Source organism: Marmota monax, unplaced genomic scaffold, assembly GCF_021218885.2.
Source record: "Marmota monax isolate L192 unplaced genomic scaffold, Marmota_monax_Labrador192_F-V1.1 WCK01_AAM20220418_F8-fsc00122, whole genome shotgun sequence".
Classification (NCBI taxonomy): Eukaryota; Metazoa; Chordata; class Mammalia; order Rodentia; family Sciuridae; genus Marmota; species Marmota monax.
Genome location: NW_026695223.1, coordinates 6,948,911 through 6,965,271, shown reverse-complemented (window position 1 = coordinate 6,965,271; position 16,361 = coordinate 6,948,911). Strand labels below are relative to the sequence as shown.

The 16,361-nt window shown below is 34.8% G+C and overlaps 1 protein-coding gene across 1 annotated transcript; it reads right to left on the bottom strand.

The window, feature by feature from the left end:
• Positions 1–4,541: 4,541 nt before the first annotated feature.
• On the bottom strand, positions 4,542–5,591 carry Tas2r39 (taste 2 receptor member 39). Its single transcript, XM_046434085.1, has one exon. It carries the CDS (start codon positions 5,589–5,591, stop codon positions 4,542–4,544), a length of 1,050 nt encoding a protein of 349 aa, XP_046290041.1.
• Between the last annotated feature and the right edge of the window lie 10,770 nt (positions 5,592–16,361).

Genomic DNA, 16,361 nt, shown 5'->3' with positions numbered 1-16,361 from the left:
TCATTTATTAGCCTTATGTCTTTGATCCATTTGCTTTGTATCTGGTATAAGATGTAGGAGTGACATCCAAATTTATCTTTACATACTTGGCTATTTAGGTATTCTAATATCATTTATTGAGTAATACATAATTTATTACTGTTTTGCAATACAGACTTTTATCATACACAAGATTCTCCTTTTCCTGGATACTAATCCTGTTTTTCTGGCTATTCCTTTTTTTAACATCACAATATTTTGTATATATTAGGTTGGAAATATATCTGCTATTTGTTAATTCTCCTCATTCATTACTTTTTTATTTTAAAAATCTTTGTAGAGATTTTGTTTTATTTTACAGATAATTTATGAGCAGTTTCCCAATCTCAGGGGGCATTTTTTTCAAAATCACATGAAACATAAGTTCATTCACAAAATCTGATATTTATTGACATTGACCCTTTCCACCTAACAACATGGGTAGCCTTTCTGCTAGTTCAAGTCTTCTGTTGTGTTCCTCAGAAGTATTTTATTTATTTATTTTTGTTTTCTGTGTATTATAATTTTACATAATGGGTTCATTTTGACACATTTATAAATGCAAATGACATAGTGTTCTCTTGAATTTAATAGAAATAATAGTATTTCCTCTTTGAAAAATGATGCTGGCTAAGAAGTTGAGACAGATAAATTTTATCATGTTAAGAACTCAGGGGGCTGGGGATGTGGCTCAAGTGGTAGCGCGCTTGCCTGGCATGTGTGCGGCCTGGGTTCAATCCTCAGCACCACATACAAAGATGTTGTGTCTGCCGAAAACTAATAAATAAATAAATATTAAAAAAAAGAACTCATTCATCTATTCTTATTTAAAAATTTAAAAAAATAATTTGGAATAAATGTTGGATTTTATTCTACTTTAGCATTTATGAACATTATTATATGATTTCTCTCTAAATTGTGTTGAAATATTTTAATACTAATTCTCTTTACTTTTATGGGATAAACTTATGTTCTGATTCTGTTAAATTTTACTTAGTAGTTTTGCATAAATATTGACAAGTGAATTTGCTTTCTAGTTTTCAGTGAGATAATTATTGTTGGTTTTTTTAATATTGAGTGGAACCTTTTGTTGGGTTTTGATATTAATTAATTTCATAAAAAATTTGGAAGTTTCCTTTGACTTTTATTCTATGAAGCAAATTTGCTTGAAATGATGTGTTCTTAAAAAGTTGGCAAAATTTCCTTGTGAATATCCAGTCCTGGCAATTTGGGGGAAGTGTCACTTTATCACTTTCCCAGATCAATAATGCTGATTCTTTGTTTTGGATTTTCCACCTTCCTTAGGGTAAATTTTAGTAAAATACATTTTTTATGGGCACATCTACTTATCAAGGTTTTCAAAATCACATGAACAAAATAATTTCTGCAGAGTATTTCAATTTCTCCAATTTGTGGTTTGCTTTCTTTTATTTCATATTTTGTGTATTTATGCCTTTTGTCTTTCTTTCCAGAGTATGTATGCTGACAATACTAATTTTATTTTATTTTTCCAATGAACCAGTTCTTGTATTCATCTTAACTTGCCTTTTTGATCTTTATTAAATCAACATTTCAGGAAACAATTTTTCTTCGTGATTTCCTCATATTTATTTTGTAATGATTCTCCTGAATTCTTGCTTAGATTTATATTCTTTTATCATTATTTCTTCTTCAAAACATACTCTTCCAGGCTATTCCTGGCTGGGCACCTCTAACACTGCCACCACAATGTCCTCCTTGCCCTGCCAGACTCCGAGATCTGTGATGACTAGCGTCCTCCCCGTTTTGCTCAGTACTGTGCACACAGCACCTTGGATAGCATCTGCTGTTCAAGTCAGTGTTCAACCAGTGATTGCTGAGTTAACAAATGAATGACACTGGTGATGCCCATCACAGACAAGAACTGCATGAGGGACCATCTGATTCATCAGCAAGATGACCCAGGAATGACTCTTGACATTCCAGCTCCATCAACTGCAAGTGTTGTGACACCATTTAATGAGTTGGAGGAAACTGAAAGAGGAATGACTTTTGGGAGAAAAATTAAAAATCCAGCCTTGAATGCACTAATTTTGAAATACCTCTCACATTGAGATATCAATGCAATTTTTATACTGTAAAGTATTTTTAAGGGAAGGGAAGGAGGACGGGCATAGGAAAGACAATAGAATGAATCAGACATAACTTTCCTATTTTCATATATGAGTACACCACCAGTGAAACTCCACATCATGGACAACTGCAAGAATGGGATCCTAATTACAATAAGTTATACTCCATGTATGTATAACATGCCCAAATACACTCTACTGTCAACCTATCTAAAAAAAATCAATAAAAATAAAATAAATTAAAATAAAAATAAAAATTAATTTTAAAATTTTGAATTAGTTCTTAGTGCTGACACTAAGGATTGCCAGATATTTGAAGAAAGACTCAATAGACTCAGTCTTAAAAAGAAAAGCAACTAAAGCACACAGAAAATGGAACTTGCGGAAGAAGAAGTATAGTGGAAGGAGAAAACTAAAATATTTGGGTGGAACTTTTTATATTTTAGTGAAATATTGGAAATGTAGGGGGGAAATTGGTGGTTTAGCACATTTGCTAATGAAAAGAAGGAATATCCTTCCAATCACTTCTGTTAAATAATTTAGAGATTTCATCAGTTGAAAATGAGTGATTCTTTAGGAAAATACAGGGTATAAATGCTCACTGATTTTGCTCATGTGGGTGTATGGTATATATTTGTAGGAGCATAAGTTTTTCCAGTTATGAAATACTCTCAAGCAATTTCAGTTGCTTAGAAGAACATGCGAAGTGCTGGTTGGGTTAATCTAAGTGTGAAATCATCCTACACTGTGGGATTGAAGAGGGAGAAGGGCCAGGGAATTATAGTCTTTTATATAAAAATTATATTGGGGGGAAATTGGCAGTAGAGACAATTATACAAAGAAAAACCTTGTACCTGAAACCTGAAAAAGGATCATCAGCATATGACTGATTTAAACCTCCCTTCTTTCCACTAATTTGTCTTCTGCTGGACTCTTCAAAGAAAATCTGAAACATAGTCCATTTTGTCTGCAAATACTGAAAGTATTTTTAAGAAGGTTGTCATAATGATGACCAGTAACCCAAACTGAGCGTAAAAGAAAGTGAAGAGAGGAAGAACCAAGAGCATAGAAATACTAATGCAGAGTAAGACTATTATTTTTCTATGAGAGTCTCAGAGCAAATAAAGTGGGGAAATAAGAGGTAGTGAGTGATGGAAGAACGAGATGCTTCACTGGTGATTTTGAAGGTTTGAATTTTTTTCTTTAATAAAAACTCAACAGTGAGTACATTAATGAACTAAGGTGAACAACATCCTCATTCATATCTCTCCTACTTACCAAGTTTACTTCTTGATTAAAAAATCAATATAAAATTTATATTAGTGCAAAATGCTCTAGGTAGTTGAAACAATGCAGAGAAAAATAAAACAAATTACAAATGTTTCATGTGTTCCACTTGAGTTCTTTGTCAATAATTTTTGGTAGATTCTTTCAGAAATTTTATACATACATCTAAATACACACAAAACATATATTTCTGTAAAATCAGAAAGATAAATGGAGCAATACAGTATCTTCTTATATTTTGTACTTAACATATTGGAATCTACTAGTCTGTGTACATGCATTCATCACTTTTTCACAAGGTCAACACAATATTCCATTTAAGACATGCAACTCCTCTCATGAATGAACAATGCTACAAGGAAGATCTTCTTGCACATATTTTTGCATACTTACACACTTATAAAATTGTAGCTACAGGAAAAAATTTAGACAGTAATTTCTAGTTGAAAAGAATTTTATGCACTGTTAATTTTGATAATGATTTCTGAATTATTCAGTTTATGTGTTTGGAGGAATGGAGCCAAAATGCATTTCCAGCTTTTGTTTAGAAAGCTTCCCAAGGAACCTGAATGTGCTTAAAAGGCACATGGAAGGGGAAAGAGAGTTTTTAGGAACTCAAAATTCAGAACCTGCGTCTCTTGGTGGCTATATCAACCCTGGCTGCAGCTCAGAATCACCTGAGAACTTAGACTATTATCTAAGTTTCAACACCAGAAATTCTGACTTAATTGATTACAAGGTCCAAGGCTGGACCTGAGGGTCATGGTGTTTTCAAGCCAACCATAGAGATTCTGATGTGTAGTCAGTGTCTAAAATCATTGCTTTAGATAGAGTAATAGATTGTGAGTTCAAAACCATCCTCAACAAAAGTGAAGCGCTAAGCAACTCAGTGAGACCCTGCCTCTAAATCAAATACAAAATAGGGCTGGGGATGTGGCTCAGTGGTTGAGTGTCCCTAAATTCAACTCCTGGTATCTGCTCCCCCCTCCAAAAACATATTGTGCCCATGAAGCAAAAGAAAAACAATATTAGATGAAAGGAATCAGATCAGGTTTGAGGGAGAAAGGAGGAGGGAAAGGAGAGAGAGGGAGTGAGAGAGGTAAGGGGAGCGAAGGTCTGGTTGGGTCAAGTTCTATGTTCTTCTTTAGGTGATGATCTCAGAATCTTCTCTTTGGGGTAAAGATGAATTTGAGAGCACAGCTGCTTCCAAGCTCTTCTTAACCCAGGGTTGTCCTGAATCAGTAGCATTGAGTGACCAGCTGGGTAGACAGCCATGATGATTTTGAACAAAATGTTCCAGGGACTACTGGCATCAAAGATGTTGGACACATAGAGAAATAGGGAACCGGCATTGAAAATGTAGAGAATGAGAAAGTAGCTGGTTGCTTTGATGGCCCCCATGTGAGCCTCCATGCTGGGGTCCCTGGAGCCAGTAGCACAATTTTTCATGTGAAGGGTGTGTCTCTTGAGAGAGACAATCAGCAGAGTGGCTGTCACGATGAATATGATCAGAGGAATAAGAATCCCCAGGTTAAAGAAAAAAGCCAGGTTGAGCACATTGGTCTCAGTGAAGTATACTTTCTTTGTGGAGTTGGAGAAGGGCACTGTAAAAGAATTGTTGCAATACACAGGGTAGATGTCCTTGCAGAAGACCATGCTGGAGATGAAGGAAATAAACAAGGACAGCCACAGGAGCCAGGGTATCCATCCAGAAATTCTCCACTTCAGCTTAAGGAAAAGTGGGTGGGAGAAATTGGCAATCTTCACGAAGTAGAAGAAGCTGAGCCAGGCAGCAAACCAGAGGCTGCAATAATTTAAGAACATGAAAGTTACTTTGAATGAATCATATAAAACATCTTTGTTAAGAAAAACTGGGGATGTATCGCTCAAGATAACTTCAAGCATCATGAAGCTTTGGAGAGCTATTCTGGATACACTCAGGAAAAGCAGGATCCTGCCATTGGTGGAAACTGCCTTTTTCTGAACCCATGCAGCTGCGTTTATAGCCATGATGAATCCATTTGCAATGATACCAATCAAGCATTCAGCACCTATAATGGTAAAAATTAAGATGAAGGCAAATAGTGACAATTCATTTTCTGGGGAATTGCAGGGTTCAGCCATCCTGAGTTGTTGCTCCTCTCTGGAGTCTGGAAGAAAACGTCTCCTAAGCATTTGATGGGCAGATCCTTGATAACTGCCACTATTCATGTCATAGAAGGAAGCAGTTGATACATCATTTCCAAATTCACTCCATTTGTTTATCTCAGAATTCTTAGCTCTAAATGGGCCAATGCAAATAATGGGAAAATTTGGTTCCTAATCCTCTCCCTAATTTCAGGCATGTTGGTATTAGTTCAATCAAAGGGGCTCAGGGAGGCACTTGCTTAAGCTGTCTTTTATAACCCACTGATGTGGGAGTGAGAGCCATACCCTTTGGCAGGCTTGGTTAATTTGAAAATTGGCCTTCCAAACACCATGTAGCTTTGTTTCACTTGTGAGTTCAGAAAACTGACTGAAAATAATACTACAAAGACTCACGTGTTAAAGTCTTATAGGTATATTTTCCTATTTTGCACTAGGCAGTGTCCTCACAATTTATATGTTATCACATGAAAACCTCACAACAACCTTATGAGGCATGTGCTTTTGTCATTGCTAATTTGTGGATGAGGAATCTCAGGCATATAAAGGATGAATTACCTGTCCAAGGCATACTACTCGAGAGTGATAGAACTGGGATTCAAACCCAAATCACATGGCCCCAGAGTTCATATTCTTGCCCACTAAGGTAATACCACCTAGACCTGCGTGGATTCCTTTGGTGTGCAAGGCTGACTCAACTGTGACATTTTTTGATGTTCTTACTATTAAAGGCGAATAATAAAGCAATAAGACACCAATTTTTAAGCAGTAGGACTTTGTTTGCAGAATTAATTACTTGAGGTAACACATTCCTTTAATTTCATGTAAGTGATTACACATGTACACACACACACACATTTACATTTTATTTATTTATTTATTTTGGTACTGGAGATTAAACTCAGGGACACTCAACCATTGAGCCACATCCCCAGCCCTATTTTGTATTTTAGAGACAGGGTTTCACTGAGTTGCTTAGTGCCTGGCTAAATTGCTAAGGCTGGCTTTGAACTCGCGATCCTCCTGCCTCAGTCTCCTGAGCCATTAGGATTACAGGTGTGTGCCACTGTCCAGCTACCTTTTATTTTAATGAAACACTTGGAAAATAAAAGTTGAAGGAAAATTTCCCAGTTCCTTTACAGGGTAGGCTAATCTACCTGAGGGTAAAATAACACCTTGGACTTGACTATCATATTTTGGACTATTAAAGCTGAAACAGATGAAGGAAGAATCACTTTTCTCTTGAGGAGATTGTTTCTGGCTTTAAAATGTAAATACAGGACACAGAATGATAAAATGGATTTCCCAATTCAGAGTGAATTCACTTTTATGAACACATATCACTTTAATATAGTAATAATAAAGCAGGTTTGGTAGGTGACATGTCTCCAAAAATATTTATGACGTTGGTTTTTCCTTTACTCAAGGCTTCTTTCAAATAAGGCAAAACCTTATGAAGTTTTTTTTTTTCCAGCATGAAATGGTAAGATGTTACCATTTCATTTAAAAATCTCTGTTTCTGAGCCCTAAACATTCTCCTTGAATACAGACTAATAAACAGCTGTTATTCTCTGGTTGTTTCTCTCATAGAAGTTCTGGAATCTCTAGAAACTCTGATTTGTCAGGCTTTGCCCCACTTTTGCTGATCTAGGCTTCCAAGAGTATGAGGGGAAATGTCATGTTTCCTTCAGTCTGACGCTACTCTCCTCACTTGCTTTGCTCATCATTGTATCCTACCCCTGGTTCCTGGTCCAGTGCCCACTACAGATACTTGGTGGGTTACTAAATGATTTACCAGTGCCTCTTAGCTCAGAGATGCCCTCTGTAAGAAGAAGCATGGAGAAATAGCACTTCCACCTCCCCCCGACTTTAAAAACTCACAGGGCCTACACTTAGATCAAGTGTGGGAGCATGAGCAGTGAGGTGGAGTGAGAATAAGAAGTTTGTAGAAACCATCTGCAGAAGAAACACTGGCAGGAGACAGGACAGAAGGAGACGCAAAAGCAGAGCTGCTGGACCAGTAAAGGGAGGCTGCAGATAGGCAGTGGGCGGGAGCAGGGGCCACGATGTTCCCAAAGGCACTTTAGAAGATGCTCTGGTTGTCACAGCTCATGACAGAGTCACTTCCTGCAATGGAAAGAGGATTTTTTTTCTTTTGGTACCAGGGATTGAACCCAGAGATGCTTAACGACTGAGCCACATCCCCTGTCTTATAATAATAATAATAATAATAATAATAATAATAATAATAATAATTATTATTATTATTTTTAATTTGAGACAGGGTCTGACTGCAATTACAGACAGGCACCACCAAGCCTGGCTAAGAGGATTGTTTATAGGAGTTCCCAGGGCAATCTGAGGCGGGATGAAAGCACCCTTCAAGGTGAAGAGATGATTTTTTAAAAGTAAAACTGGGAACCCATACCTTAAGGGCATGTTCTATTTTTCTAAAATGCATCTTGGATATAGCCAAGTGTATTTCTAAACAAGGAAAATATAGCAAAAAGACTCCCATTAAGGACATAGGGATGACTTTTAAAATTCCCATATATTTGGATATATTTTTAGTTTATTATTTTGAAATAAGTTTTGACATTGAGATAAACTGTACAGAGAATTCCTCTCTCTTTACCCTTTATCCAGCTTCTATTGATGGTACAAACCAAACCCAAATTAGCACTGTTAAAATACTATTAGTTAAACTTTTGGCTTTATTTGGATTTTTCCAGTTTTTCCATTAATATCATTTCTATTCTAAAATCCAACCCAGGATGCCATGTGGCATTCTGTAATTATGTTTGCTTAGTGTCCTTCAATCTGTGACAGATTGGTTTTTCTTTTCCTTTTATGACAGTTTTGAAAACCAGTGGTCAGATATTTTGTAGACTGTTCCTGGGTTAATGCTTGTCTCATGATTTTACCGGTTTTGGATTTTGGGGAAAAATTATATACAATGTGCTATTCAGGGGCACATCATGTTAGTGTCTTATTGCTGGTGATGTTACATTAATCCCTTGGCTAAATGGTATCTGCCAGGTTTCTCCTCATGATGTTATCTTCTCACCTTCATACAGTCTTCATTAGAAGTGTGGCCCTATTCAAGGGGAGGTGAATTACACTTCACTTCCTGGAGAGAGAAATCTCAAAGAATTTGTGCTTTAAATATTTTAAACCACCACGATAAAACTCTGGAGGAGATACTTTGAAGCTATGCAAATACCTTGTTTTTCCTAAAACTCTTACCCACTAATTTGAGTATTCATCAGAGGATGTTGCTTATAGCAATTATTATACTACTGAAGTGCTCTAATTTTATATTTTCCTCTTTCCTTATATCTGTATTAATTATTGGTTTTATTTTTAAAATTTGTGTTGTGTCCATGGCACCAATTCCCACATCCTCGTGTGGTGGGTCCTGTGCTTTTTCCCCCCAGTGTATGTTTGACTGTGCTTGTTTCTAGGGTCCTGTGAAAATATACTATGATATCCATTATCATTTTGATATTAGTCATGATTTTTTGGTATAAAAAAGGCTATTTAAAGTAAAAATTAAATGACTAATAACCCACGACTCACTTATGGCTACTGTAATTAGTATTTTGCATTTTTGTCTAATTTTTACATAATTTATTTTAAATTATTTGTAAAAGCAATGAAAGATAAATAAATATTTTGTGCCTTTGGTTGTATTTTGTAAAGGATTTAGATGTTGTTTTTTAAAAGTGTTTTCTGACCCTTGCAGTTTTTAAAACCAATTCATCTCAATTAATTTTTCACACAGCAACAACAGCAAATGGAAATAGTGCTTAAACAAAACAGAAGATTCACCTGTACTCTGTGGAAAGCTAGAAGCTGATTAATATGGGAACCTGGTTCTACAAAGTTCTCCAGGTGAAGTTTCTTCCAGCTCATTGCTCCACTACCTCTAGATGTGGCTCTCAGCCTCTCCCAAGATGACAACATCTGCATCATGGTGGTTGTAAGGAAAATAAGATAGGAAAAGGAAGAGGCAACAGATCTTGATGTGACCTAGGTAAGACTCTCCTAAACTACAACGTGGCAATGCTTCTTGCCAACCACTGGCTGCCTAGTCACATTGCAATATTTTCCTGCAAGGGAGGCTTGGAAATGCAATCTCTGAAGATAATTATGTGTCTGGTTGAAAATTTGATGGATAAAGAGGAAAAAATAAATATTGAGGAAAAACTAGCAGTGTCTACTGGAATCATAACAGAATTTTTTGAAAAATATATTAATGAATGTAATTTGTTAATGTTTTATTTATAGATTTGCATCTATATATCTCAGTGGCATTTATTTTTAACTTTTTTTCTTGTACTATCATTGTGTAGAACAGGCTATAATTATTTCATAATTATGAGTTTTCTAAAGCTCATCTTAAGCTAAAAAGTAGCTTTCTCTGTTATGCTAGCCTCCAATACTGTTTTTCACTAAAGAAGCAATATCCTTTCCTTTGAAGATTTGATAAACTCACTTGGATTATCATATGTTCTTACTTATATATTTATTTTTGGAGGGGAGATGGTAAGAGAAGGGAGATATTTGATCACAAATTCTATTTCTTTCATAATTATTTAGTTTGTCATAATTATTTAATTAGTTTTATATATATATATATATATATATATATATATATATATATTTTTTTTTTTTTTTTCCCCCCCACAAATGGTTTTATCTCAAATAGGCTTTCAGCTTTCTTTGGCATAAAATTACTCATGGGTTTGGAATAAATCTGCACCGTGACTATGGTTAGTGCCCTTTCCTTTATTATATTGCTGGTGTCTTTTTCCATATTTGGCAGTTTGCTCATTTTTCTAGACTTTTCAACTTCTACTCTAAAGATTCAGTTCTGAATTTTGTTTATCCTCAATTATTTCTTTTGTTTTTTTATTGCACTAATTTCTTCATTTATTTTTAATATATTTTCCATAGCCTTTTCCTCATTTTATTCTGTCATTTTTTTTTTAGCTTCTCGAGTTGGCCACCTAACAAATAGATTTTTTGTTTAACTTTTTAAAAAAGAACTGGTATATTCATTTATTTTTATGTACCATGTCATGTGTACCCTATAAAATTTGATGTGAAGTACTTCCATTGTCATTTGTTTATAAATACTTTATAACTTTCTTTACATTTTCCCTCCTAAGATTTAAATAAATAAGTAAAAATAAGTGTGCACATGTACACGCATTTCTTTGCGTACATATTATATGCCAGGCACTCAGGGTATAGATATGGGACACGTGGATCCTGCCCTCAAGAAACTTTGGAGGCTTACGTTGCTATATGCTACAGTTGTAAAATGTTTTTCCTTTCAGTGGTGTAGGGTCCGCTATATGTTGGGTAACTCTCAGTCTGAGTCAGCCTCTGTGTTTTCTGATTCTGTTGGCTAAGTGTAGGGTAGAAGATGCTGGCCTAATACAGCTAGGATTAGTGTCCATTATAGGTGCCTAAAATCAGCCTCTCTTGGCTCCTGGTACAGCTAATCTAATTAGTGATATTAGATTATTGTAAACAGATACCTCAGCACAGGAGGGAAACATGCATCTAGGCTAGATATTCTAGTTCCTTTAATGTACTCACAGTTTCAAACATCATTTGTATGTGAATTTCATTTAGAAGATAAAAACAAAGCCTTTTTCATTTTCCCCTTTCAATCTCATTTTCTTTCTTCAGTCGAAACTATTTTTAATTTCTTTATCCATTTCATTTGATAATTTTCTCCATGTTTCTAAGTAACAAAATATTCTGCTACCTGTTGATATTTTTCTCCCAATTTTGGGAATTATGTATTGATTTCAAACTATGAAAGGTGAAGATTTAAATCTATATTTTTCTCTGTATCCCAGCTAAGCGTGCGCACGCGCGCACACACACACACACACACACACACACACTCTACCATTTTCCTTGCCCATTCATAATGTAATATTGGTTAGAATGGGATTGTATTTACATTAGTGTGAGTCTGCAAATACAGTTTATAGTTGAATTTGATATTATATACTGTGTTTCATAGACAATTTTTATTTTGCTCTTATCTTTAATAACAGTTTGACTAGACAAAAGATTCTAGGTTGAAACATCTTTCGGCCTAACACTTTTTTAAAATTTCAATTTCTTTATCTTTTGTTTCTGATATTTGTTATTTTTGATTAGACATATAGTACCAAGCCAGGTGCCATTGTGCACGCCTGTAATCCCAGTGGCTCAGGAGGCTGAGTCAGGAGGATCTCAAGTTCAAAGGTGAGGCACTAAGCAATCCAGTGAGAACCTGTCTCCAAATAAAATACAAAATAGGGCTAGGGATGTGGCTCAGTAGTTGAGTGCCCCTGAGTTCAATCCCTGGTATCTTCGACCCCCAGTCCCCCCCCCCCCCAAAGAAATACACTACCATTCTTTTGTATTTATCCTTTTTTAGATTTTTATTTAATTTTAATATTCTGCTTTTCTATAATTTTCTGCAGTTTTTCTACCATATTTCTAGTTTTACTTTTATTATTATCTTTAAATATTTCTTGCTTGGCATTCAGAATAGAATATAGATGTGATATTTTATATATATTTTAAAACTGGGAAACTTTCAGCAATTACATCTTTAAGTATGGTTTCTCAAACGTTCCTTTCATTTTTTTTCCCTGGAATTTCTATTCGATACAATTTCTCCTAATACTTAAAGATTTTAATGTTTTTGTCTCCTTATTCCATATTTCATGTAGGGTAGCCTTTTACTTATACGTGCAAATGGATCACTTTTGATAATGGGAAAAGGTGCTACAATGAATAAATTTATATAGTTATTTGATATAAAAATTTATTGACTAGGGCCTGGGGCTTAGCTCAGTGGTAACGTGCTTGCCTCACATGTGTGAGACACTGGGTTTGATTCTCAGCACCACATAAAAATAAATAAAGACACTGTGTGTTCATCTACAACTAATACAACTAAATAAAAAATTATTTAGTTGTAGATGAAGTAAATAAAATTTTTTTTTATTTAGATAAATTTTTACCTTCAAAAAATTTATTGACTAAAATTTTTATTGGTTGGTACACTGATAAAATAGATTTATTCTAAAAATGATTTACAAAATCCTTCTAAAACCACATCATTCCTTTCTAAAGTGAAGCAAAAGTTTCTTTGAACTGATTAACTGAACAGACAATATTTTTGTTACATATTGATATAATATAATGAGCTTTTTAGTTATATTTATTTCAAATACTGGGTCACTGATATATTTCTAAATAATGTATTTAAAAAGATATCTCTTTTTCTCTTGTCTTTATAAAATTGCCTGCAATAGTCTTCCAGGTTATATTTCATGTCTGTTAACACTGCTAATGACCTCAATTGACCTGTCTCTGGGCACTGAAGAAGTGATATTTGTAGTTTGAGATAAATGGTTCAGGATAAGCAAATTCTTCTACATGGAGGGCATTTTCAATGCTAAACTTTTGCTTTTTGTACTGCATTATGTAAGTACTTAAGTTTCCATTCAGGAAAAAATGTTCTTAGAAATATTTTATAAAACAAAAATCAGCAAGTAAGTTTTCTTACTATTTAAAATATTTAAAAATATTTTGCTGAATTTAAGTTCTGAGAAATTTTAGTCCTCAATTTGCTTCATTATAATGCAGCATACATATTTATCCAATTAAAAAATAGCTCTTCTTTCTGGTAGGTGGGTACTCAAAATTTTTTAAATTTGAAATTAAGTCTTTGACACCATTGAGCACCAGTGGCTTAATTCTTCAGTTTCTCCAGTGCTTTTGTAGGTGCAATGTCAATTCACCATCTAAGTTGTGGGTCAATTTTGCAAATTACTCAAAATTTCAAAACCTGAAACATTTTTTTTTTGCTTCATTGTTTAATACTTTAATTATATATTTCCCTCTGGTTTTCTACAAAACTAATAAAAATTTAGAGGAATTGTTTACTAAAATATTCAATGTAATTGTAGGAAATTTAAGGCCATTTTAAAAGTATTTTTGTAAAAACTCAATCATATCCAAGGAATGATTCATAAGTAGGAAGGGGAACTGTTATTACATGAAGAGTATTTTTGCTTTTAAATATGAGATTCATCATAAAAATTTGGTGGGTCAGTTGCTCTGCCTACAAAAAAATTTGCAAAGTTTATAAATTACAGCTTCTATTTTGATTGGTAAAGTATCTCAGATTATTTGAATGCTATTTTGAATTATATTTGTACCACCCAAAATTCCATTTGTCTTCATATTTCATAGATTTAACAATTTAGTAAAAACAAGTTTTTATGGTTACACTGGGCTCCACTGAATTTGTATTCACATTATTAATTGCAAAACAAACCATTTTTATCTTCAATGTTTGCCTTTTTAAATTAGTTTCAATAGCACATATCAGAATGTGGGCTATTTTGTCTTCCACAGAAAGAACTTCCAAAAGCCTTACTTTGACTTCATGAGTTGGATGAATGAAATGTTAGAGTCTGTAAACAAGTCTGGATGGCGCCTGGCAAAATGCCAGAGGGAGTGGTTTGTGAAGTAACACCAGCGAGCCATTAAGTGTGGAGATTCCTTATTGGTTGACTGATGTATCTAGTTTATGCTAATTAGATAAGCTGTGTGGAATGTATAAATACTGCTCCTGTCCTGCAATAAACGGCTTCCACTCCTGCTGTATCAATGCACACAAGTTGTTCGTTACCCCCCCTGATTATTTTGCTGCAGCTGGACTGCGGCAGATGAACACAATTGAACATTATTTCAATTAACCTTTGTAATATTTGACTATTATTTGATTCTTCTATTTGAAAGACTAATGAAAATGATATAAAACTGAGATTATGTTATATGTTACTGGGAGTTTTTTTTTTCCTATTAATGGACCCAAAACATCAATAACTTTTAACTCCTTTTTTGTTCATACACACACACAGAGACACACATACAAACACACACACACACATGGAATTGAAAATGTAAAACTTGGAATTTTACTTTTTCCTTTTCCACGTAGATTCCTTTTTTGTTGTTTGTTTTCTTTTTCTGTCTAGTTACCATTGCTAGGACTTCCATTATTATGTTGATCAGAAGTGGAAAGAGTGGGACTCTTTGTCTTACTCCTGATCTTAGGAAAAAGTCTCTCTCTCTCTTTTTTTTTTTTTTTTGTGGATCATGATGTTGGCTATGGGCTTGTCATATTTCGCCTGAATCATATTGAGGTACATTGAGGTACTTTTCCCTCATACCTTGATGGTTGAGACTTTTTATCATAAAGTTGTTGAATTTTGTAGAACATTTTTCGGCATCTATTGAGATACTCATGTGATTCTCGCTTTTTCATTCTGTTAATGTGGTGCATCATGTGTATTGATTTGCATCCTTGCACCCCAGTGATATATTGGCTTGGTCATGATGTATGACTTGGATGTGCTGTTGAACTCTGCTTAAAGATTTTGTTGAGAATTTTTTCACAGGGATATTGTCATATGGTCTTCTTTCCTTGTAGTATCCATGTCTGGAGTTGATATTAAGGTCATTCTGGTGTTATGAGTTCAGAAATTCTTCCTTAATATTTTGGAAGCATTGAGAAGAATTGGTATTAATTCTTCTTTACATGTTTGAGAGAACTCACCAGTAATGCCATGGGGTTCTGGAATTTTCTTTTTGGGAGGTTTTTGATTTCCGATTCAGTCTCCTTACTCACTATTAGTCTGTTCAGATTTCCTGTTTCTTCACCATTCAGTATTGGTAAGTTGTATGCTTCTAGAAATTTATCCATTACTTTTGGGTTATCCAATTTGTTGGTGTATTAATTGTTCATAGAAGTTTCTCACAATTCTTTCCACTTGTATAGAGCCATCATAATATCTCCTCTTTCAGTTCTGATTTTATTTGTGTCTTCTCTCTTTTTCTTAGTTTAGATAAAATTATTTGGACAAATTAAAAACCACACTCAGAAATAGGAGTGAAAATCTGTCTTCTGCAGATGCACATCTACATCATGTTTGTGGTGTCTTCTCTAAATACCAATTCATCTTGCAGTAGATGCTGATGTTCCTGTAGCAGGTGTGAGTCCAAGGCTGTCAGCTGGTTGGTGATGTTATTAAAGCACAAGATAAATGGTAAATGTCAACAAACATATTGTGGTAGATGTTGTAAAATTCATTATTCACTTCCTTGAGATTTGAAGATTCAGTAATTTTTCATTACCATATGCTAAGTTTTCCTGGGCTCACTGTGCCAAACGTTTTATTGTGAATAAGTCAAATAATAAACTAAACAAGCAGTCAGATTAACACCCTGTGAAAAAACAACAAAAAGCCATCCCTGGAGCGTTCTGACGGCTTCCTACTTGCTCTATCTACCTCAGCCTCTGTTTCCTACATGCTTTTCACATCCTCTTAAGCGATGGTTTCTCATTTTTGCTACTGTTTTTTCCACCTGGTAGCCTGGAGGCTCCTTGTGGTTCTCAGGTTGCAGCCGGAACTGTGGCACAGCAGGTGAGCAGAGCTGCCAGGACAGCAGCAGCCTTCCTTTCCCAAACCATCTTGATTCTGCAGTGAGTTCCCAAGACCAGGCTTCCCTGGGGCAAAAGGCTTGAATGTTACTCAGTTCACACGGGGCTCACAGATGGCCCCCAGCAATACAGAATGTTTAGTGAAAACTCAAGGCACAAACACAGGAAGGAGTCTGATGAGAATAGGAGATCAGATATATTTGATAGATTTTTCTTATGAAACTTCCAGTACATAAGAAGCTGAGCTAACTTCCTTTCTATGGATT

Coding starts and splice junctions, on each gene's coding strand:
- Tas2r39 (XM_046434085.1), bottom strand. CDS start 5,591: ATGCTTAGGAGACGTTTTCTTCCAGACTCCAGAGAGGAGCAACAACTC.